The sequence below is a fragment of the Pan paniscus genome, chromosome 8 (assembly GCF_029289425.2).
Source record: "Pan paniscus chromosome 8, NHGRI_mPanPan1-v2.0_pri, whole genome shotgun sequence".
NCBI lineage: Eukaryota > Metazoa > Chordata > Mammalia > Primates > Hominidae > Pan > Pan paniscus.
Window position 1 is genome coordinate 121,754,495 of NC_073257.2, and position 24,364 is coordinate 121,778,858.

General features: G+C 45.6%; 1 protein-coding gene across 4 annotated transcripts in view; it reads right to left on the bottom strand.

Moving 5' to 3' along the window:
* XPNPEP1 (X-prolyl aminopeptidase 1) overlaps positions 1-24,364 on the bottom strand; it is a 58,766-nt gene that overhangs the window by 10,629 nt on the left and 23,773 nt on the right. For all 4 annotated transcript variants that reach the window (XM_003825561.4, XM_008950891.4, XM_034931443.4 and 1 more), the window contains 12 exons: positions 17,598-17,661; positions 16,309-16,413; positions 13,102-13,194; positions 12,648-12,791; positions 10,833-10,928; positions 8,660-8,741; positions 7,021-7,231; positions 5,433-5,522; positions 4,779-4,829; positions 2,601-2,659; positions 2,391-2,468; positions 131-202 (listed from right to left, as the gene is read on the bottom strand). In XM_003825561.4, coding sequence (XP_003825609.2) covers positions 131-202; positions 2,391-2,468; positions 2,601-2,659; positions 4,779-4,829; positions 5,433-5,522; positions 7,021-7,231; positions 8,660-8,741; positions 10,833-10,928; positions 12,648-12,791; positions 13,102-13,194; positions 16,309-16,413; positions 17,598-17,661 — 1,145 coding nt within the window. The remainder of the gene's footprint in view (positions 1-130; positions 203-2,390; positions 2,469-2,600; positions 2,660-4,778; positions 4,830-5,432; positions 5,523-7,020; positions 7,232-8,659; positions 8,742-10,832; positions 10,929-12,647; positions 12,792-13,101; positions 13,195-16,308; positions 16,414-17,597; positions 17,662-24,364) is intronic.

Sequence of the window (24,364 nt, forward strand, 5' to 3'; positions counted from 1 at the left end):
GAACGATTCCATTAGTGGCCAGCACAGAGGGCGATGACCAGCTGAGTGCTCTCAGCTGGAGCTCAGCTGTCCACCTTCTCCACTGCCTCGAATCCATAGTCAAGTTCCACAGCAGTCCTGGTTTACTTACTTGTATTGAGCACCCGAGTCAATAAGGTACACCTCATCCAGGGACAAGGTCCTATTCGTCTCAGGGACTGGCCTAACAAAGTTAATTAAAAATTAATTATTCCACAAATGTAAACACTTAGTGAATCTGGGAGGAGGACACACAAGAGCTCTTTGTACTATTCTTGCAACTTACATAAGCCTGAAATTATATCAAAATAGAAAGTTATGCAATAATGAATTATTTCAACTAATATTAAACTTCTACTTTTCAAAGATCCAATCAACCTATCTCCCTAGCTGAGATAAAGAGCTCAACAAAGGAAAAGTAACACATTTCTTTATGTCTACCTCTGTTTGTGTCTGAAACAAAACAGGTGTTCAAGAGATAATTCTAAAAGCTAAAAAAATGAGAATGATTAGATGCAACAGGACCTAGCTAGAGTCCTGGGAACTGGGACAGGAGCAGCCTGGAGTCACTGCAGCCTTGCTTGTCTCTGGGAGCCCCAGGCCCCTGCCTCAGCCTCCAGGCCCCTCCTTCAGCCCTGACCCCAGCAGGTACCTCCCCACTTGCTCCCCAGACTGCTAGACAGGCAGGAGTGGATGTCTCAACTTGGGCGAAAAACTAAAGGAATTTTGCTGGGAAAAGGAATGGATCACGATATTCTTCTGCTTCAAACAAACATGAGGTATTTTCAAAAAGTGATCTCTTTCCCTACACCGTTTTCAAAACAATATCACTGCACTGGGAAACACCCAAAGGGATGAGAGCACTCCAAGTCTCTGCCCTGCAGCTGAAGTGAGGTTGTCCTCCATTTCCAGGTACCACCCCCTCTTCAGCAATAAGGGCACCAGTCCACACACAAGCTGAACAACTAAAAAAGACAACCAGTGCCTCCAGAACCCCGCCTCTAAACAGGCTTCCAACCACCCACAATGAAGAAATGCCAACGCAGAGGCAAATTTCTTCCACTGGCATGAAACTGTTTAATGTTTTAATTATACGGAAAATTCTAGGATAGTATCCAGCCAGGAAATTCATCCTGAGTTAAACAAAAACTGAAGTCCCTCTGATATTTTTATGCTGGAACAGAAGCATTAAGTGAGGAAACTGTACTGTCCCATCTGTGACTGTCTCCCACACACAGCTTCAAAATCTGCCCCAAGACTAAAAACTCTAAAAACAATTATTAAAAGGGGGAAAAAAATGTGTGCCCAAGCACAGTGTTCTTTTGTTGGCTGTGCACGTAACAGATGGGGATGCACAGAACTCAAAATACCCAGTGCAAAGCAAAGCGGTTTGAACCAGGCAGAGCTGAGGCTGAAGCCCAATGGCCACACCTAATGACATTTCCCCCCATCTCCACAGGAAGATCTGTCAGTCCTAGACATATCAGTGCCCCTCTGTCTCACAAGGAAGGGAGGCTCGGCCCTGTGGGTCCATGGGTTCTTGTAGACCACGTGGTAAAAATACCACATACTGGGATGCCAGGCTTCAGGCTCAGGGGGACAGGAAGAGAGGGTACTGATTATCTCTCCACCCAAAACAGGTTGCCTCACAACCTACTACTAAGTTTTTTTTTGGTATGGAACTGATGGAGCTCACAAGATGTATGGACTAGTACAAAACAGCTGCTGTTACCAAGAAAGAAAACTACTCAAAAATTCCAGTCATGGGCCAAGCACAGTGGCTCACACCTGTAATTCCAGCACTTTAGGAGGCTGAGGCAGGAGGACTGCTTGAGTCCAGAAATTCGAGACAAGCCTGGGCAACACATCAAGATCCTCATCTCTACAAAAAAATCTAAAAATTAGCCAGGAGTGGTAGCACATGCCTATAGTCCCAGCTACTCAGGAGGCTGAGGCAGGAGGATTGCTTGAGTCTAGGAGTTCAAAGTTGCAGTGAGTTGTGATGGCACCACTGTGCTCCAGCCTGGGCAGCAGAGCAAGACCTTGTCTCCAAAAAAAAAAACTTAGTCATCAAGATGCAAGGGCTATGCATACAGTTCCTGCAGCTTCAAAAAGGAAAGAGGGACACCCATCTGACTACCCTGCAGAGAATGCCAGTGCCATACTGAGCCTAAGAAGAGGCTCCCAAAAGGCAGAGGCTTGGGGATTGGGAGAAAATAAAACCTTAGAAGTCTTATTTCCCTTCATTTTACAGTCTCAACAGACAGATGAAGGTGGGCACAGAGGCCTCTGGTAAAATAATGTCTCTCCCCTGCTCAGGCTCCTGTGCAGAAGCAGCAAGGCCAGGCAGCATGCTCCTCCGCATGCCTTACGCGTAGTGAATGATGGCGCCGTTGGGTCCCGTACTGGAAATTGTTGGGAAGCTCAGGTCCACAAAGTCTGCCTGTTGCCTGTAACAGAAAGACAGAAAGCAGAGTGGCTTAAAGGTTTTTACTGTGCTAAGATTCAGGGCCCTTTCAGCCTCATTCAACTAGCAAGAAAATCAGCACGAGGCTCCTGGGTCCCCCCAAATGGATCCTTACCTGCGAAACTCCTCAGCTTTGTCAGCAGCTAAGATCTCTGTCACACCACCTTTGGGAACCTATGAGAAAATTGCTTATAAATCATCTGGTGAGATAAATTCATGTGTGCCTCTTACAAATTAGAGGAGGTACATTAAAAGCTCACTTTTTCCTCAATTGCTTCATCCCAACTGACCAATCTACAGGACACATCTTTAGCAAGGGAGAACTCCCAAAGGCTCTCACCAAAGCTATCTAAAATCCAATAGTTTCTATTCATTTAATTTTTCACTCAACTATTGTGCTTCAGTATTTTATCCTAAAACCTCCCAAAACAACATATCTAAGTTTAAAAATTCAAAAGCATCCCGTCCTAAGAAATCATCGTAAGACAATCATTCTAGAGAAATAAAAAAGATAAATGCGGAGAGATTATTGCAGGATTACTGATAACAGCAAAAAATTAAAAACAACCCAAACATTTAAAAATAGGAGGACTGGGTTAGTAAATCAGAAGAGCCACTAGATGCAGTTTTCATTTGGATCCTTTTTTAAGGCCTCAATGTACATGGAAAATGTTCACACTATGATTCTAAGAGAATAAAATAAAACACAAAATCATATCTAAGCCAGGTGTGATGGCTCACACCTATAATCCTAGCACTTTGGGAGGCCAAGATAGGTGGATCGCTTGAGCCCAGGAGTTTCAGATCAGCCTGGGCAACATGGCAAAACCTTATCTCTACAAAAAAATCAGAAAAAATCAGCTGGGCTGTAGTCCCAACTAATCGGGAGGCTGAGGTGGGAGGATCACCTGAGCTTGGGGAGGCTGAGGCTGCAGTGAGCTGTGATCACACCACTACTCTCCAGCCTGTGCAACAGATGAGACCCCATCTCAAAATAAGAAAAAAAATTTATCTGCACACTAAGAGACATGTAAAAATAATTTATATTTTTAAAAATAATTTATGGCCAGGCACGGTGGCTCACGCCTGTAATCCCAGCACTTTGGGAGGCCGAGGCGGGCGGATCACAAGGTCAGGAGATCGAGACCATCCTGGCTAACACAGTGAAACCCCATCTCTACTAAAAATACAAAAAATTAGCCAGGCATGGTGGCGGGCGCCTGTAGTCCCAGCTAGTCGGGAGGCTGAGGCAGGAGAATGGCGTGAACCCAGGAGGCGGAGCTTGCAGTGAGCCGAGATCGCTCCACTGCACTCCAGCCTGGGCGATCGAGCAAGACTCCATCTCAAAAATAAAAAAAAATAATAAAAATATAATAATAATAATTTACATAAAGTCCAGGCATGGTGGCTCATGCCTGTAATCCCAGCACTTTGGGAGGCCGAGGTGGGTGGATCACAAGGTCAGGAGTTCAAGACCAGCCTGGCCAAGATGGTGAAACCCCATCTCTACTACAACTACGAAAATTAGCCAGGCGCAGTGGCAGGCGCCTATAATCCCAGCTACTTGGGAGGCTAAGGCAGGAGAATCTCTTGAACCTGGGCAGCAGAGGTTGCAGTGAGCCGAGATCACACCACTGCACTCCAGCCTGGGTGACAGAGTGAGACTCCGTCTCAAAAAATAAAATAAAATAAAATAATAATAATAATTTACATAGATGAACAATCACCAGAAGGAAACATGAAGAAAAAAGTTACACTAGTGGGAATAAAGACAATATTTTCTTTTCCCAATTAAAGAGTTGTTTATACAATACTTAAAGGGAACATGATATTGTTTAATAACACCACAGAGAAACCACCCTCTTGTCAACTAGAGCAAGAAATTAATGGCCAAGAGTCAATTTAATATAAAAAGGCTCAAGGCTTAAACTGAAGTTCAAAATGTACACAAAGATCTTTTTCTCCTAATACAATCAGCTTGCCTATAATAATATTATAAGACTCATTTTTCCTTATAATGAAATTCCACTTAGTTATGATTCCCTAACCCAAAAAGCATCCACTCTATTATGGAACTTCTTTCTTCATTCTTGTTACTATTTTCATAATTAAGGAATTTTGAAATCTACACACACCAAATTTCCAGAGAGAATTATTAAAATAGAGCCCAAAAATTTGATGAAGATCTCAGATCTCATGGTCAGCAGAGCATGGGAGATGCTAGAGTTAGAATCACATATAGGTAGGTCTGAATAATGTATATCCACATATTAAACAAACACTAAGAACCAACCTCTTTCTCCAGCCAGTTAAAGAGTTCACAGAGGGCAACAGCATCTTTAATCTGTGCAAACAATGGAGACATTTTTTAAGTTATCACTGAAAATCACATGACCAGATTCAGAGCCTAGCCCTAATGCAATACTGAGAAGGCTGTACCTGCAGGGCCACACATCATCAGCAACCAGAGCTTTACATGTGGACATTTCTGGGAAGCCGGCGCGTGCAGCAACTCCCATTATCAGGGAAAGGCTCCTCTGCTATTCAGTAGTTCAGGTACAATCAGGAAGGGCCCCACCTCAGAGCACAGGGAGCTCCTCCAAAAGGTTAACTTAAAGGTTAAGAACCCTACAGGGGCCAGGAAAAAATAGGCCACTATCAAAAGCCACCTCTGGGCCCAAAATCTTTCTTCATCAGCATCACGTCATCACCATCATCTACACTGTGAACATCAATATCTCCTTTTGTGTTGTGTATTATACTTTGTAAAGATCTAATCCATCAAGTATTTTATTTCATTCCCTCAATAACTCCTCCTGGAAGGCCAGGAGGCTGAGGCTCAGAGAGATTCTAACCTTGTGCCAGGCTCAATGCCACAGAGGAGGTGAAGGAGCCGGGCCTTCTGACCACCTCACATCCCATCTTCTGCACCAGCTCCTCTACTCACGTGAGCCCGCCTCATGCCTTCTGACTCAGCTGAATTCTTCACAGCTTTGGCGATGCAGATGGGGGTGTAAGGCATACAGCAGCGGTGGTCCTAGAGGCAAAGGGCAGTAGGGTGGGAAATCAAACCGGCTCCACCCACCCAAGACCAAGGCAACAACCTTTTTGCTCAGCAAAACTTACTTTAGACAAATCATTTGAAGAGCTCCCACTGGCGACCCATATAGCTGTCCCCTGGGGCCCCAACGACCTGTCCCTTTTGATTGATGACCCTGAGCTTAAGCTCAACCAAAAAGAGTAAGTACATCAAACAAGGTGTCTCTCTTCCATCCCTCACTCCCTTAGCTCTTTGAGACTGCTGGCTGCCTGCCGTCAGCAAGACATTGCTTTCCAAGCCACTGTGGTTGTGGTTAGAGTTCACTAACACTGAAAGCTTGACCGAAATCACCCTTCTCTTGCTGTACAAAGGGGGCTTTTTCTCCCTGTCTGGCCATGCACATGACCTGATGAGTGAGGTCTCCTGCTCCCTCCCTTTCCGCCCAGTGGTCATATCTCAGCTACTGATAATAATCTGATCCTGAAGGGCTGGAGAAGACCCTTTCCAATTTGAGAACAAGTTAGAATCCAGCAGAGGGGCCTCAGCACACCTGGCACTCGCACAAAGCTTCTAAAATTGCTTTCGTGATCTTATCTCCTTTTCTCTTTCTCTCCAGAGAGAGAGGAGAGAGAGAGGAGGAGTCACACTGTGTGTGATGATGGCAGGGGTACAATGGCAAGACAGATCTAGAGAGCCAGGCCTGGATTCTTCCCAGGATGCCCCACTGCTCAGTGGAGAAGAAAGGACATCACTGGGCTTGCCAAAGGCCACTTGGCAGCCAGAAGCCCAGGGCAGGACAGTAGAAAAGCCTACCTCTAAAGAGGCCTGGATTCCAGTCCCATCCCAGACCCTAATGAAAATGAGGCAACAAGTGTCAGCTGCTTAGCACTGCCCAGCAAGGGCTCAGTAAAGGGCAAGGCTATCACTATCACTTGAATTTGACAAATCCCCAAATCCCCAACTCCCCAATCCTCTCTGAGCCTCAAGTGTCCTTAGCTATAAAATGTGGTGCGGCAGAAGGAGGGTGTAGAGAAGCATTTCCCAAGCTTCAAGCATTCTTATACCACCTGCACAGCTTTTACCCTAGCTTCTTAACTGCTGTACCCTTATTCACTTAGTACTTTACTTTAGACCATCTTTAAATCAGCTTTATTAAATTCAACTTTATTTTAAATAATTATATCATGAACTCATGCTAGTTATGTTTTTTCTATTATATGCTAAATGCTGTTAAAACAGATATATTTAAGTAAACCTAAATAATAATGTGTACCACCTAAAATAATCTCTCATGCCACACTCTGGAAAACACAAGACTCAACAAGCAATAAGGGCCCTCAGGCTCTTGCTATGGCTCCAGCTCTAAGGCCTCATCCATGGAGACCACAGTTCTGATCCAACAGGCAGCCTCAGAAATCTGCCTGTGCTCCAAAGACAATACCAGAACTGGGAAGGGGGTGGCAGAGTTTAGATGGGCCAAAGTGGGGTCACCAACCTTGGGGATGGTCTCGCTCACAGCATAGCTGGCCTTGTCACTGACCCACACCTTCTCCCTTGGGGAGAGGTCAGCACACAGGGCCTTGAGCTCGCTCAGGATGGACTTGTAGGGATGCACCTGGATCCTGTATTCGGCCTCCAGACCCAAGTCAAGAAGCAGGTGCTCCTTCACACTGGGGGCGTCTATGCGGTCACCATCAATGAAGAGCCTGCAGATGGAGGAGAGGTGGGTGGCAGAAAAAGGAGGGAACATGAGTGAGAGGTGGCAACACAGACACACATACACATCAGGCTCTGTTTCCTGGCAACCAAAACCAAGCCCCTTTTCTCTCCTCCCCACTCCTTTCCCAAATCCTGCCCTCCAAGGTGCATTCCCTGCCCCCATCCACCCAATCTGCCAAGCCAGAAATCTGGGCAGTGTCCTCCTTCACTGATGACCCTCTTCCCGTCCTTCATTAAGACCTTGGGACCCACAGCCTAAATCTCCATCTAATCTGTCCAGCTCATCTACAGCCTCGCCCAGTCACCACTCAGGTTCAGGTCCCACCATCTCTCACTTGGGTTAGTGCCACAGCCTCTAAGTCTTTCCCCATCTACCAATGTTTCAGTCATAATATTCTTTACAACTTGTACATCTAACATGTGGTTCCCTCTGAAAAATTCGTTCAATAGCTTCCCACTATTCTTGTTCAGAAAAAGAACCCAAGCTCCTGAATGTGGCCCACAAGGCCTCTCCTTTCTGTGGCCCCTGCTCACATTCTGGCCTCACTATGTTCTGACCTCACTGAACCACTTCAGGTCCTCCACATGCACTGTGCTCTCTACTGTCCAGAGTCTCTGAAAATGCTGTTCCCTCTGCTTGGATCATGGTTCCCCGCCCCTCCTCACCCTGCCATTCACCTAACTCACCCACATTTATCCTTACTCTCTGCTTCAAAATATTACTTTCCCCAAGAGTCTCCTCTGATCTCCAAGTCTAGGTCAGACCCCTCTCATAACACCTGTATCTGTCCCACAAGCAGACTGGTGCCCACTTATGTGCCCAAATACTTTAGAAAGAGGACATGCTCATCTCCCCAACTCCAGCCAAGGACCCCGTCCTGTTTCAGTCACCCTAGCACCTAACAGAGACCCTTACTTAGCACATCACCAGCACTTAATAAATGTGTTGTCTTAATGCAAAAAGCTATTGAAATAGAACAGTAATGAAAAGAAGGCCACACGAAATGCTTTGAAAAAATAAACTGACAATTCAACAAAGCGTAGTTGGAGGGGTTTTCCCATATTATTTTTGACCTTCAAAATGACTGGGTTTATTTGCATTGTGGACCCAGAATTGTATAATTGAGCATATATACCCCTTAACACTGGCTGCTAGAAAACTTGACATCAAATGGGTGGCCCGAATTATAGACACTTTCATGCGTTTCAAACCATTTTGGGGGCTCAAAGAGAGGCAGGATATAAATAAACACCTACTGCTAAGGAAAACAAGAAGGGAAAATGTTAAAAGGGCAAGAAAAAAGAAGCACATCAGTGAAATATCAGGCAGTGATGGGTGGGCCAGGACCAGAAAGGGCACACTAGGGCTCTGAGGAGCTCTGGAAGGGAGTTCCAGATGCAGGGCAAACACTCACATGATCGTCTCTAGTCCTATGATTGCGTAGGAGAAAAATACTGGATTGTGCTCCACATCTGATCCTCGGAGATTAAATAGCCCTAGAAAAGAAATCAAAATCCCTGTCACCTGTCTGACTTAAGATGTTAAGGGGTCGCTTGTAGCGGGAGGGAAGAGCTTCAGCTTGGAGTCCAGCTGCTGCGCAAGGATTCAGTGGAATCGCACAGAAAGGCTGGAAGCCTGACTCCCGTCTGGTTCCACCTCGGAGCTGCAATTGCTCATGTCCACCACGTGATGGCACCAGAGCTGTTGTTTCTCAGGCTTCCACATCACTGCCCGGAGAAGGGAATAAAAGCTATTAGTTGAAATCCTGAGAACTGCCCCACAAGGAGTTGAAATGATCCGCCTAGTGGTGACCTGCCAGGCCTGGCCTTGAAGCCGACAAACCTCTGGCGCTCCCAAATAAAAAGGAAGGAGACAAGCACTCTCTCCCTTCTGAGGCAGATGACCTAGGGTAGAAAAACTGAGACCCTCCCACAAGGGAAGCCAGGCAAGCCTCCTCTGTAAGGGTCAGTGAGCCCCAAGGAGACGGAGCTTCCTGTCAGAGGTGGAAAGAAAAGCAGTGAGTCAGCAAGGCTGCAGCTCACCAATGAAATCAGAGCCTGCAGCCCACCCATGGGTCTGCTCTGGCACCACGACTGGGTGGGGGACCTGCGGACAGCCAGTAACAGTGATGTTGCTGAACGTCTGAGAACTAGACAGACCAGGAGAGAGCACAGTTCTGGTCCCAGGACTTCCAGCTTCCGTCACTTGTTCTCATGAGGATCAGAGCAAAAAAACGCCTGGGCATTAAAAGTATAACCTCTATTTTAAAATAATGGCTTCTCAAAGTGATGAGGCACCATTTTTTACCTATCATACTAGCACTTCTTTAAAAATGACAGTACCTGGTGTTCAGGTGTGGCAAGACAGACAAATTCAAATACAAAGGTGCAAACTTTCTGGCAGACAAAGGGCAAGATGAGTCAAAAGCCCTAAAAGCCAACCAGAAATAGGAAGAAAATTATCAAACACTAAGACATGGATTCATGAACCAAGATTTTGATGGTAGCATCATAATAAATTACAGGATTACTGCAAATAACCCAAAGGTCATCCTTAGGGAAACAGTTAAATAAATTATGGTATAACCACATGATGGAGTATTTAATACTCACTTAAAATTATGCTTGTATATGCTTATAGTGTACTGATACAGTGAAAAAATCAGGCTATAAAATGATATATGCATAGAATATTGACACTGATTATCTCTAAGTAACAGAATTTATACGTGATTTTTTTTCTTCTTTTTACTTCCTCTGCATTTTCCAAGTTTTCTATCATGGGATTGTGTTTTTGTTACAATCAGGGAGAGAGAAAAGTTTTACAGGTGTTTTTCTCTGATGTTGAGATCATTAAGTTAATTAGGGATGTAAGTCACTGACACACTTGACAATGTTTTGGGGATGGAAGATGCAGGGACTGAAGAGAGAGGACACTGCAGTAGGGTCTCATTCTCTAGTGAGAAGGCAAAAAGATAAAGCAGTGCCTCTTCTCAGTTGCCCTGGGTCAAATCCACTCAGAAAGACAGGACAGGAAGGTTCAACCAGATTCCGTCAGGTTTTAGATGAAAGAAGGTGCTGAACAACTGCATGAAGGTGGGTTAAGGTCCAAAGACTGAGAAACTACTATTACATCAAAGGGCTTGGGGAGGAACTTTTAGTTCCTAGTTTTCTGAGGTAGAAATGCTCCCAGAACATTCTCACTATAAAGACCTTAGGAAACCACAGGACAAGTGTAAAGAAAGAAGGCCTCTCCTATGAGCCCACTTCTACACCTACAGAGGCTGACAGACATAAAATATTTGTAGGAAATGCCCTTCCTCAGAGGTGCCATGGTCCTGAGGGACTGGCCAGAGGTGGGCATCACCCAGCTGTAATACTGCTCTGGACAAGCCTCACTCCCCTCCCCAGCTCCCTGTAATTCTTTCTCCTTCATCCTAGTTGGCATCTCCTATACCCATTTGGTGACGTAGTCTTCTTCTTATTCCCTGGCCACTCAGAAAGTTGAATGGCATGAAAACACAGATACCCAGAGACCCAAAGGAGAGATCGGGTAACATGCCCAAACAGCGAAACCAGAGCACTCACACGCAATCTCATCCAAGGCAGTGACCACAAACCACATGACGTTCCTCTCAGCCATTTTCAACCGAAGGTCTGCAACCTTGTCCTTCCAGGGGATGCCTGCAAGAAACAAATGTGCTTTAACTCCAGCCCTGGTCCCAGAAAGCAGTAGGAACCCAGTGAAAGAACCTACCCTAAACATCTTTAATCAGCACCATTTCTTACAGGAGCACGCTACTTAAACAGGCAGGAGGCCTGGATTCAAGCCCTATACAAGAGGTGTCCAAGCCACTTGACTGTCGTGAGCCTTGATTGCCTCACCAGTAAAATTCATTCATTTACGCATCCCACAAATGCCTGTGTAACATCTAGATCTGCCAGGCATAGATACGTGCCAGGCACTCTGCTGGTCACTGTGGTTACAGCTCTGAGCCAGACCCAGTCCAAGTCTTCATGGGGCTTACAATATAGAAGGGAAGACAGATAATTAAACCAGCAATTAACACACTACTGTAAATACTGATGCAACAGGGGACACACAGGGACCTATATCAACACACTACCCAGCAGAGGGAACTCACCCAGTCTCAGGGGTCAGGGAAACAGCACCCACCACTTGATGTTCCTGGGGGCTGCAAGACTTGCCTTTCAGTGCTAAGACCTAGGAATTCCCTGTAGTCTGACTCACTGTGATTACCACTTCCAAATCACACTTGCCCTTTCAGACACTGCCAAGGCCTCTCTGTTGCTCTGCAAGATGAAATCGTGGTGCTAGAGGAGCTCACCCCATTGCCACCACAACCACCCTACCAGGGCAGCATTCGTAACTCAGGGAACAGCCACCTGTGAGCAGGGTGGGCATCTGTCTTATTCACTCAGCACCTCGCACAGCATCCTGCAGATAGTAGGCACCCAAATGTGTACTGAACAAAAGCTTTATCAGCAACATTTGCTCTCCCCTCTCCTATAAGCAACAAGTCAGAGCTTCTGCTCTAGTGAAAAAAACTTCAAACCACGCTGATGGAAAATATTTAGCTGACCCTGGGCCACTCACTGGACCCATCCTCCCCATTCCGCAATACCCCTCTGGTGAGGATGTCACACAAGAAAGTAGGCTGGGGCTGCCCCCACACCCAGGGCTGCACTGAAGATCAGTTGGGGAATGCTGTTTAAAACTTGGCCCAGAATCTAGGCTGTCACGCTTTCTTCCCAGGACCCCTCTGGGCAATCTGCCTACATTCCACAGCCATCCCCCATCTACCTCTGTTTCTACAGCAAGACGCCCTCCCCTGCAGCCCCACCTCCAGGCCTCTCTCTCTGCCCCCTCACTGCTTCATAAATCCACACAATGGTTCAGAGAACATGCTGCTTACCCATCACTATCGCACAGGCCAAGGAAACACACCCACACCCCAAAGCCTCTAAAGCAGAAGGTACAAGATGGAGGACAAAGGCCTAGGAAGGTAAATCTACAAATGCTGAAATAAGAAGGGAAATGGAACCTAGAAACCTCTATGCTCTATTTCCAATATCAAATACGTTCGAGTGGCAGTTAGCAGCTGAGTGGATTAAAAAAACTCAGTCTTTTCAGCAGCACCCAAAAAGCCACCCAAACGAGCTTTGCGAAAATAACCAAAGCCAAACTAAGTGGCAAGTAGGTGGCAACAGTGGAAACAAATAAAGCTCCTGCTTCTTCAAATATCCCACTGGGGCAGAGTAGGGCAAAATCCTCCTGTCAGCTCCAACTCGACTTGGATTCGGAGGACGAGGTTGGAGACAATAGCAACAGGTGGGGGGACAATGGCAGGGGCCCTGCTGGGCGGAACCATTGATTCTGACCTGTGTAATCCAGGCCCAGTGTGAGGAGAGGCTTGCAAGGGCGCTCAGGACGGTCTGTCCAGATTTTGTCAACGAGGTTCTCCTTGACAGGAATGAGGTGGTGGCCGGCACTTCTCAGAACTTTGGCCATTTTCTTCCAATAATCTGAGGAGACACATTGTGGCCCAGCCATGAGCCGAACGCCCATTGCAGCAGGGCAGGGAGCAGGGCCTTGAAAGTCCGGAACCTTCAGAAAGGTGGTCCTGCCATGGCCCAGAGCTGGGTGTGCAGGATGAGGAACTGTAAAAGCACATCTTCACCACCAGTAGAACTCTTCTCTTCACCCTGACCTCTACTATAAAATCAGTCATGCTGAGCCCCACAGTGCTCCACACCCCACAAGCAAATGAGGAGAATGGAGGGGAATCTAGAAGTCACTTCCTTACCCAAGCAGAAAGGGACCAAGCTCACTTACCTGTAGGAATGATCAAGGGGTCCACACCAACCCTGGATCCTTCAGGAAGCACACTCACCAGCCAGTCTTCCTGAGTTGGTGTGTCCTTCAGACCTACAGGGGGAAGAAACGATAAGAAACAATTCCCAGTGGGCCCACGCTCATTATCCCACCAGAAGGATACAATTCTCTAACATCATGATAGCAGGGTCTTTATTAAGCAGCTGCTTTAAAGTGGATTGACAGGACTTAGAAAATCTGAACCTCCCTTAATCCTGGAAGGCTACAGAGAGGGAGAAGTGTAAGTTTTTGTGTATGAAAAACATAAGACAAGGGTGAGACAGAAGGGAAAAAAGTATGATTTTTCACTTGACCCCTTGTAAAAATATCTTGGGGATCATTGCCACGTACACACATGGTGTCACCACAAAGATTGTCTCCTCAGCGTTCAGTCACTTCCCCACTACTGGTCACTTGATGAGAATTTGGGCAGTGATTTGGTGAAGTCTGGGAACTGGGAGACTCCCACATATCACACACCAGGTAAGGTGATAACATGCTCCCAGTGCCCGCCCCTCATCTGCAAGGGCAGGGTGGCCAAGAGAAGGCCGCTGCCCCATAACCAGCCTCTGAATAGAGGGCTAAGCACAAGTCTTGGCAGCAAAGAGATCTTTCCAAAGATTTTAAGAGAGGCACACAGGCACCTGTCCTGTTGTCTTTATTTATTTATTTACTTCTGAAGACAGAGTCTCACTCTGTTACGCAGGCTAGAGTGCGGTGGCACCATCTCAGCTCACTGCAACCTCCACCACCTGGATTCAAGCAATTCTCCTGCCTCAGCCTCCCAAGTAGCTGGGATTACAGGCTCAAAATTACCATGCCCAGTTAATTCTGTATTTTTAGTAAAGACGGGGTTTCACCATGTTAGCCAGGTTGGTCTCGAACTCCTGGCCTCAAGTGATCCTCCCACCTCAGCCTCCCAAAGTGCTGGCCATCCTGTTGCCTTTAACATGAGCCTCTGGGTTCCCCAACTCCCAGGATGAGACAGCCCTTTCTGTTTCTAAGACGCTAGTCATAGGACACTATATCAGCCTCCAGAATAGAACTAAAATTACTTCTATAGTCCAGTTTTCCTTTAATCTAAGCCAACACCTTCCATATCTAGCCAGTTATCTTTGAGATGTATACTTTTTTTAACCAATGAGGTTTTGGCCAAACAATTAACATCTTGATAAAATATACATATATTTAGAGTAAAAGTTCACATATTCTAAAACAGTAGAAACTTATCTTTACTATTTTCTCTACTGACTACTGATACAACCACATAACCATAGAAGGGAAGTGCAAAGGTTTATAAAGAAAGAAGCTCATGGATTCCAATTCTAAAAAACTGCCTAGAAGCTGACATTGAGTTTCATTCTGCTATTTGATTCTTTCTTATTTTTTTTCAAACCACTAAACAAGCCACTTATTAATACAGTTTCTCCTAATGCCCTAGTACACTACATAATGTAACTTTCACAGGATGAAGTCATGTCATTTCCTAGCAGACAGATCTTCGGCAAAACCCCAGGGATGAATCACTCACTGGCCAACCAAACCCACCAGAATCTCCCTACACAGAAGACTCGACTGAGGAAACCAGGAAGGAGCCTGGAGGAGAGGAGGACTCACTCCCTCTGCCACCCCCTTGCTGCCACATACCTACATTAAGGAACAGGCAGGCAGTGTTTGCGCCTCTGACCCCCAAAATGCTAACAGACTTTAGAGCTGGAATCCGTGGGCCCCAAAGAGAGATGCCTGCTCCCCAGGGGGACACAATGATCTACTGGGTGCAAGAAGAAAGTAACAGAGCTTCTATTTGTATTTATTTTTAAAAAAGAAATTACAAAGTTAGTTTTTGATATTTGGAATATAGAGGAACACTAGCACATATAAATAACAAATAAACAAACATACATACATGTTGCGGGTGCTTGACTCCCATTAACAGAAGCACACAAACAAAAAAATTTAAAGGCCACTAGCTTGTCCATTTATAACAGCCAGCTTCAAATGCCTGCCTTTGTGTGTGTGTGTGTGTGTGTGTGTGTGTGTGTGTGTGTGTGTGTGTGAGAGAGAGAGAGAGAAAGGGAAAGAGAAATCAACTGCAGCAACAGGCAACAATCTGTAGCTTTGGTGTTTTTATATTTATGAAATGATTTTTGAGAAATAGAAACTTAATCCAATGCCAAGACAAAAATGTTCCTTGTTCCTCCCTAAGACAAAGAACACGTGTGTGTGTATGTGGAGGGTGTGTGGCATACACCTGAGTGCACACACCCCTCAGTCAGCTGGCTGCCTGGATCTCAAGGTCATGGTCTAGTCCTCTGTTCCCTGCTGTGAGTCTGAGGACTATTTTCTTTCCTCGTTATTTCCTACAACAAACAAGAAGCATCAGGTATTTTGTTTCATCTTCTCTTTCCCACTTGGCCCTTCCTTATCTTCTGTTCTCCAAGTTCAAAATTCAGGAAGCAAAGACTTTGTACAGTCCCTAAAACTGTGTTTCTAAAGACTATTTTAATGACAGGAAAGTACACATGGCAGAAAATTAAATGAAAACACAGAGTACATACACACATTATTCAATAAACATTGATCTATATGCTTTCCACATAGTAATGCTTTAATTCTCACCACTTTATATGTTACTTACTGTGATTAACCCATTTTACAGATGAGGAAACTAAAGCACTGCAAGTGAAGCGACTAGCCCAAGCAAGTTCCAGACCTGTTCGCTTGTCCTGAATGCTGCTCTTCTCCAGAGCTAAGCTTCCAGAAGCAAATCCAAGATCCTCAGAGAGAGCCTCAGGGGAAAGCTTTCTGGCTTCTGTTGCCAATGAATCCTTGCCTTTATCTCACTCTGAATCATGAGGCAGCAAATAGTAGAAGGCCCCCAGTACAGGAGTGAAATGCACAGCAATGTGATCTGCAGCAAATCAACTGTCCTCTCTAGCCCTCAGTTTCCCCTCAGTAAAATAAGTATCCTGAACCAGCGTCCTCCAAAATTGAATGCACATTGGTACGTATGTATAGGCATGCCATTTTTTTTTTCTCAGTTTTCCTTGGATTCTCAAAAGGGTCCATGACTGCATAAAAGGATTAAGATCCAGGAGTCCTAAGGACCTCTAGGATCCCTCCCCAGATCAGGCCAACTAAGTTTGGGCTAGCCATGCCTGTACCCACCCATCTTCATAAGTGTCCAGTTGCTGTCCATTTGCTTGGCAGCCTGGAGAAAGTAGCGCCCGTCAGTCCACATGGCTGCATGCTCTTCTGTGATGATGGCTGTGCCTGAAGCAGGGGAGAAAAAAAAAAGAAGAAGAAAGGTTTCTAACAACTGCTCAGAAGCTGCACAAAATGACAGTAGACAGGCAAGAGCAGTAAGAGGCATCAGCTCCTAGTGGGGCAGATGGGTCCTTGACTCCAAAGAAACCTCTGGGCAAGAGAAGACCACACTACTGAAAACAAGCTGTGTGTCAAGCTCTGAAAGAACAGTCCTGAGACCCAAGCTACCTGGCACTGGTCCCTGCACAAAAAGGACTCCACTTGCACAGTATGAGTCAAGAACAGAGAATGGAGAACTGCAGACCTATGGCCAAAGTGGTCTCGTATAATCAACAAGACACAGGGAGGGATGGTTCCTGCTCAGCAATCACAGCCACTCCTCTGCTCCACCAGACACCCCAGGGGAGCTGTTTCACCTTTCCTGGAGAAAGACCAAGTGGGCCCTATGAGTGTTCCTGCTGTGGTCACTAGCGGGAAGCCTATGCCTCCTACCTTTATCTGCCCTCCGTTCCCACAGGCCTGGCAGAACTTGGGGTTTTGGCAGAGGTGTCAGCCAAAGCCAATCCTAATGTGCCAACCAACACAAGCACTTACGCCAAAGGAAGCAGCATGCTAACCATGAGGGGAGGGGAGCTCCCACCTTGTCCAGCTTGCTTTAGAGAACAAACCTGAAGTGGGGAGTCCACCCTAAAACTCAAAGGCATAATGGTTTTGAGGAACACCAATGCAGCTTAGAGTTAACCTTTGTTATTTAAACCAAGAGTGAAAACAGAAACCAAAAGCCAAGCACTTGGGAGAATTATCTGGGACCAATAAGCTAAGAGAGGAGGTTCTGAAACTATATTAAAGTCTCATTTCTTATTTGGGGTGCTAGTAACACAGGTATATTCAGTTTAATTGATAGAATTTTATATGTATGTTATATTCAATAAAAAGTTCAAAAACTTTTTAAAAATAAAAATTGTTAAAACTTTGAAGCAAAGATACAGAGAGGAATAAAAAGGGTTACTGAAAGGTGACCTTGGGGAGCGGGGAAAGACTGGGAACCCACACCTTTCTGCAGAGAGTCAATGTGGAGCATCTGGTTTGCATTTTCTTTTTGCTTCTATATCACAGGCTGAAACTCGGTTCAGTTATTTTTAGGAGGCGAACAAAGGTGCAGCAAGAACAGAGAAAAGGTAGTGACTCACCCGCAGAGCCATCGAATCCAGAGACAAAAGCCCGCCGACAGTCACATGGAGCAATATACTCACTCTGGAAAACAAAGATGACAACAAAGTGGGCCTCGATCAGTCATGAGCAGACTGTTCTGCCTGCTTAGCCTTGTGCTAGGCTCAGCGGGGACTACGAAGACTGGGGAATCCTTGGCCCCCGCCCTCAAGAAGCCAACAGTCTAGCTGAAAACAACAGATTAGCACACACTGCAGAAGATTGAATTAATTAAGGGCAGACAGAGCTGTTCCCTTTAGCCTCTATTTCCTCATTAGGAGAACCAAAGCACATCAGGAGAAACAGATAAAAACTGCTCTTTCTTCACTGAGATCTTACTCAAAAATCAAACCAATAATAGCCTTCTCCCCTCCTTGCCACTGACATTTAGGCATCTGTTATTTTTCTGAAAAGTAAGGCTGAATTTCTGTGTTAAGCACCAATAATTCCCTAACTTAAGTTTCTGTAGATACTGACTTGTTTCCAAACTTCCTGTTTGGGTCCTCCTCTGAGGTAGCATCACCAATCTCTCCCATGCAGACCCTGTCCCTTCCTGTTACAGAGTGAGCGGAAACGCTTCATCCAATCCAGGAGGCTTCAGCAAAATAAAATGTCATGTCCAAAACCAAGGTCTTCTCAGCTGATAATCCCCTTGCCTCTGTATGGAAGGGGTTAGGGAGTGAAGAAAGTAAGAAATTCTTACGTGTGGGCAAAGGGTACAAGTCAAAGTGTGCAACTTCTGGTAATAGCCAGTGAGGCACACAGAGTTTAAGTAACTTGCCCCAAATCACACAGCTAATTAAGTAGCAGAGGCAGGATTTGAACCTAAGCAGTCAACTCCAGAGTCTGGACTCTGAAGCCCTACGCCAGGCTGCCAATGCATGACACTTTATCTCTCGCCCTCATCACTCTCTAGGATGAGACCAATAGCAAATGAGAAAACTGAGGTTCAAAGAGAGAATCTTTAAGTAAGCTGCCCACTTACAAGTTAATAGTAGGTCAGGATCCAAAGCCAGGCCTGCCTGAGTACAGAGCTGCTGCTCCTTCTGCAGTTACCAGGATTCTCCCAAGCCAAAGGACCTGGCAAGGTTAAGAAAGTTTAGGGTGGGGAATGGGGCTGCTGGCCAGACCCAAGGCATTTTTAGGACAGTCAACATGATGTAGGGGGAAAAGGCCCTCATGTTCCTTTCCTGCTATATGGTTAAGAACTACCCCTTTCAGCCAGGCACAGTGGCTCATGCCTGTAATCCTAGCACTTTGGGCGGCTGAGGTGGGAGGACTGCTTGAGCCCAGGAACTCGAGATCAGCCTGGGAGCATGGTGAAACCTCATGTCTACAAAAAATACAATAATTAGCCAGGCATGGTGGCACGTGCCTGTAGTCCCAGCTATTTAGGAGGCTGAGGTGGGAGGATAATCTGAGCCCAGGAGGTTGAGGCTGCACAGTGAGGCGTGATTGCGCCACTGTATTCCAGCCTAGGCAACCGAGTGAGACCTTGTCTCAAAAAATTAAAAAAAAAATTTTAAAAAAAGGACTGCCTCTTTCACCAAGGCACCGGCAATCACAGCCTCAAACCAGCCTCCAGGGAGATACTAGAAGGGCCAGCATAGAGAACCACAATGGCAGGATAAAGCAGCTCTGGGCCACCTGCCCACTAGCCCAGGCCCAGCTGCATAGTCTGCAACAAGTCCTGGCAGCTCTCTCAGCCTCATTTCCTCATCTCTAAGACAGGTCATTTCAGATTGCTAAATGCAACAGCAAACACGTTTTATTCCTAAAGCATAAAGGAACATTTGGTCAACAGCACTAAGGAAATAGAAAGAAATGGCCACCAGCATCGTTTAGGAACTGCAGAATCCTCACTTGTTTATTAACCGAGTAATTACTGTGTGCAAGACTTTTTATTAAAAAGTAACAACGGGGGGAAGGGTGGCCCACACATCTCCTAGGACTCTTGTGAGAAACAGTAAGTTAATGTCTTTCAAAACTCACCAGAAACCTGAAAGTGCTGCACATATGCAATGGAAGAGATATTATTAATCTCTTCTTCCTAAACAGTGAGAAGACATCTAAGGGGCTGGGAAAACTAAGTTAAAAATAACTCTTGTGCTAAAAATCACTGCACACAATGGGGAATACACAGTGAGGGCACTCTCCACCAACATGACTCCACAGGCTTGGGGCTCTTCCACCCGTGACACAGGGTGAAGATACTGGCAAAGACTGGCAGAGAATGCAGTGCAGGTCTGAGCCCGGCTGGACTCTTCCACTCAGGGACATAGTACTCTAGGGATGCCCCACCCCTTTCTGGGCAAGCTTGGGAGAGATGGAAGATCCGCAGGGTTTACCTAGACTTCTCCATCAGCAAAGGCAAGGAAAGAGTTCCTCCAAAGGGAGGTGGAATTAACAGCAAATGGACATGTTTAGTTTGGGATGGAGACAAGGTCTGGGGTAAGAATGTCCAGACATGACCTAAGTGGTCAACATTCCAGAAAGACATTGCTAAGCAAGGCTGGCCACAGCCTCACCTCCACACTGACAGGCTATGCAGAAGCCAGACAAGCACTGGGCCCAGGCCTGTCACTCTCCTTCTCCCAGGCATGAAGCTGGCAACGCCCAGGGGCGGTCTCCTCAGAGCACAGCATAGGGCCTAAAATAAACCAAAGCTGTAGCATGCTAGGAAAAAGGCACAAAGAAGCACAGCTGCTGGCTTTTTCTCAAAACCACCCACTTCTCTCCATTTCTAATAGCAGCACTCAGTCCAAGCCTCCATCATCTCTACCTGGACTACCGCCCCTACAATCCACTCTGCACATACACTCAGAGTGAGCTTTTCCAAATATCTAAGATCATGTTAGCAACCTCCTTAAAACCCTCCAATGGCTTCCTATTATATTTAAGATAAAATCCAAACTCTGGCCCAGTCAAGGTACCAGCTGATCTGACTTTGCCAGTCCTCTTGCAGCTCTGCTCCCATTCACCATGCTCCAGCCATACCCACCTCCTTTCTGCTCTTTGCATATCCTGAGCTCATTCCTGCCTCAAGGCCTTGGCACATGTGCTTCCTTGTGCCTATAAAAGTATTTCTGATCATGGTATGGCTAGGTCCTTCTCATCATTACATTTGAGATCAAATATCACCTCTACAGAGAGGCCTACCTGTACTACCCAGCTATAATAGCCACCCGGCCACTTTTAAGTCTCTGTATAGCACACACATACTCTAGATATTTGTCTTTTTTTTTTTTTTTTTTTTTGGAGACAGGATCGCCTTCTGTTACCCTAGCTAGAGTGTGGTGACACAATTATGGCTCATTGTATCCTTGACCTGTCAGGTTCAAGCAATCCTCCCACCTCAATCTTCTGAATAGCTGGGACTACAGCAGGCACACACCTTTTTTTTTTTTTTTGTAGAAACGGGGTTTTACCACGTTGCCAGGCTGGTCTTGAACTTCTGGGCTCAAGTGATCAGCCTGCCTCAGCCTCCCAAAGTGCTAGGATTACAGGCAAGAGCCACCATGCTGGGCAATGTTTCTCTTCTTAATGAACTTTTTATATGTTTATTGTCTTGTTCCTCAACCCCCATCTTACCCCCAAGCATATAAGTTCCATGAGATCAGGGTATCTGTCCTGTCCCTGCACTCAGCACAGGTGACTAGATCCTCAACCCACATTTGTATTATAAATGAACAAGCAGAAAGAGACATGAAGCTTTTCCCTACATCCAGTTAAAACCTCAACCATATCTATGAAGATGGACGAAGGGACCATGAGCCAAGGAATGCATGTGGCCTCCAGAAACTGGAAAAGGCAAGGAAATGGACTCTCCCTGCAGCCTGCAGAAGTAACATAGCCCTGCTGACCCATTTTAGACTTCAGACTTCCAGAACCATAAGAGAATAAATTTGTTTTAAGTCACTGTGGTAATTTGTTATAGCCGTGATAGGAAACTAATACATTATCTAATGGGGAAAAGATCATAAGGGATTATAAATGGGGTTTCAAATTCAAATACCTCAGGGTACAGGACAAAGGATATCTTTTCTAAAGACAGCAGCTCCTACTCAGCTCTGATTTCTGAAATGCAGGCCACATGTTGCTAACCTTCAATATTTCAGAAGAAGCTAGAAATATGGGTTCATGAGAAATTACCCAATTTTTAAATGTTGGCATCTAATTCCAACAATATAAACAATACATAGCCAAATAAAGCATCTGTAAACTACCAAAAAAAAAAAAAAAAAAAAGCTAGTCATCTCTCAAAAATCTGGTTCATGTGCCCCCTTTTCCATGAAGCTTCCTGACCCACTTCAGCTTTCAGAGGCTCCCACATTTCTGAATTTTACAGGACCATCCATGTTGGCACTTATCCATATCCTACCTTGGATAATGCTGACAAATAATGTTAGCTAAGATTATTTAGTCTGTATTGTTTATTATTGTCTCAACACCTACTAGTCAATAACTGTATTCATTTCCTCTCATTCTAATCCTCACCAGCAGCCCTGGAAGGTATCCTCCCTTGCCAATCTACAGATGAAAAAAATGAAGCTTAGAGAAATAACTAACTTCCCCAAGGTAACACCACAGTAAATGGCAGAACCAAGATCTGAACTCAGGTCTGACTTTTTTTTTTTTTTAAGATGGGGTCTTGCTTTGTCGCCTGGGCTGGAGTGCAGTGGCGCAATCTAGGCTCACTACAACCTCCACCTCCCAGGTTCACGCGATTCTCATGCCTCAGTCTCCCAAGTAGCTGGGATTACAGGCACCCGCCACCACACCCAGCTAATTTTGGTATTTTTAGTAGAGACAGGGTTTTGCCATGTTGGTCAGGCTGGTCTCGAACTCCTGACCTCAAGTGATCCGCCCGCCTCGACCTCCCAAAGTGCTGGGATTATGGACATGAGCCACTGCACCCAGCCTCAGGTCTGACTTTCGAAAGCCCATACCCTTGCAAGCTGCCAAGCAACCTCTTCTACTTTTGTACAGAAGTTGTACACATCTAGTCTCACAATTGGATTATAAATTCTGAGGGAACAAGGAATATGAGGTGTATGCTGCACTTACCTCTACTTTCATCAGCCACAGAATAGACATCTCCTACAACCAGCAGTTAGAACTCTGTTCAAGCCTGGTTCCCCACTTACTAGCTGGGTGAACCTGGGGCTCAACTTCCTCATCTGTAAAATGGGGATGAACATAATGCCCACCTTGAAGGGTTGAGGTGTGACATAAAGCAATTAGCGCATGCCGAACATCTGATGAACTGCAGCACTTATTGCTATGAACTGCACCGAGCTTGACTCTATAGCAAACATAAGAAACTATCTTCTCGAAGTGGACAATCGGCAATAGTAGACAGATATTCCATGAAATATTAACACTAATAAACAGCCATATAAACGATGCTGAACATGCAGTGTGGTATTTGCTATAGTTTAAAGGATGCTCAGATGTGCCTTAGATCCATCAGACCAAGCTCAGAGGTTTGACTGGGCCACCAAGGATAGGTGAAGAGAGCAGGAAAACAGTCCAGAGGGAAAGGTGTGACAAGGCCCAGAAGCAAGAGGCAAGAGGCCTGTCATGAGGCGACACCCAATTAGCCTAATGGCAGGGGCAAGAAGTTCAAGGGAGCAGCTGCAGAGATTTCTGTAAAGGCCGTCTGAAGGCAAATAGTCAAAGACTTCAAACATCAGACTAAGAGGCTTGAACTTTATCCTGCAAGTTCTAGAGAGACACTAAAAGTTGAAGAGAGGGTGGTGACATGACCAGAGCTGGGTTTTAAGAAGAGGAATCAACATGGCTGGTCACATGCAGATGGAACTTGCCAAGTAAAGCTGACAGCTGACTGCCAAGATAAGCATGACTAAAGTTACTAGAGTCCACATTAGCATGACATCTTTCCCCTTCCCTGACCCTCTTCTCCCATCGGCCATGAGCTTGGCACTGTGCCTCAAATATACAAGGTTCTCAAGAAAAATGAAACTGAATGAATAAATGGCCATCGGTCCACAGGAAGTACCAAAAGTTAGACTGTGAATGGAGATGTGGACTCCTTGTTTCCAAATATAAGTTATTGGCATTTTTTTCTCTCCTAAATGAAACCAAGTCAGGGTATGTGGGAAAAACTGACAGCTGTCCAAAGATTTGTGCTCCTTCCTTAGTGTAGAAGAGTCACTGGAAAGTAACTGCCCAGCCAGGCCTTCATTCCCACGCCTCATTACATTGAGGTGAGGTCACATGACTTATTCTTACCAATGAAATGTGGGTGAGAGGTGATGCCTGGGTCGGGGCTCTAACAAATGAGTGTGCCCTGTCCATACTCTGTCCCCTTCCACCAGCTAAAATGGTGGTACTATGGGATGGAAGAGACTAGATCCCTGAATCACTTTCCCTCAAGGTAGAGGGAAGTCCCCCACCAACCAGGAACACCCACTCTATACTGCTACATGAAATAAGAAATAAGGCTTTACAATACCAGGCCACTGAAACTTCGAGATGTGTTACCACAGCTAGCATTATTCTAACACAACAGATAAAATCACTGTGGGATAAAAATCATTAACCCCACCCCAAGAGAAAGCCTGTTTATGAAATACAAAACAAAACAGGAAGCTGACTCCAGGAGAATGGAGTAGGGTCCAAAGAGTTTAGGAAAATCTGATTCATGTCTTCCAGGAGGAGGAACCACAAACAAAGCCAAAAATTCACATTGGCAGAGTCAGTCCCTGACAAAACATCACCCTTT